General features: G+C 34.6%; 2 protein-coding genes across 2 annotated transcripts in view; one reads left to right on the forward strand and one right to left on the reverse strand.

Annotated features, from left to right (window-relative positions):
- Nucleotides 1–425, forward strand: part of LOC119581709 (RCC1 and BTB domain-containing protein 1-like) — a gene marked incomplete in the record, with an annotated part of 27,771 nt that overhangs the window by 4,278 nt on the left and 23,068 nt on the right.
- The window catches only part of LOC119581710 (RCC1 and BTB domain-containing protein 1-like), a 2,553-nt gene continuing 2,134 nt past the window's right edge, over nt 7–425 (reverse strand). The window contains exon 2 of the mRNA XM_037929835.1: nt 7–166. Within this exon, the coding sequence (XP_037785763.1) occupies nt 9–166 (158 nt within the window). The 3' untranslated portion in view covers nt 7–8. The remainder of the gene's footprint in view (nt 167–425) is intronic.

A 425-nucleotide genomic window follows, 5' to 3' on the forward strand; every position in this document is an offset into this window, starting at 1 on the left:
TCACCCATTCACTTACCTTTGACTTTTTTCTGGCAAAGGGGTTCAATCTTACGGGGTTCCATGGTGCTGTTCTGATCTCCGACCCCAAGACATCCTGAGCCGTTGAACCCAAGGGCATAAACATCATCGTCTTTGGTTACTATGACGGCTTCGTTGCCTAGGCTGCCTGAAATTTCAAGTTTTGCGTTCTCAGTGGAAGTTCTTTGCACTTATTATCTACTTATAAATCAATGGTTTTGTTTTTTTAATGGTTTTTAATAGTAGCACTTATTAGTTACTTATAAATCAATGGTTTTGTTTTTTAATGGTTTTTAATAGTAGCACTTATTAGTTACTTATAAATCAATGAGTAAATAGTGAAGGTATAAAGTTTATGGCTCTCCATTAATATAAAACCAATTTCTTTCATAAAAATCCTGGTATAA

This window comes from Penaeus monodon, chromosome 15 (genome assembly GCF_015228065.2).
Source record: "Penaeus monodon isolate SGIC_2016 chromosome 15, NSTDA_Pmon_1, whole genome shotgun sequence".
Taxonomy (NCBI): Eukaryota; Metazoa; Arthropoda; class Malacostraca; order Decapoda; family Penaeidae; genus Penaeus; species Penaeus monodon.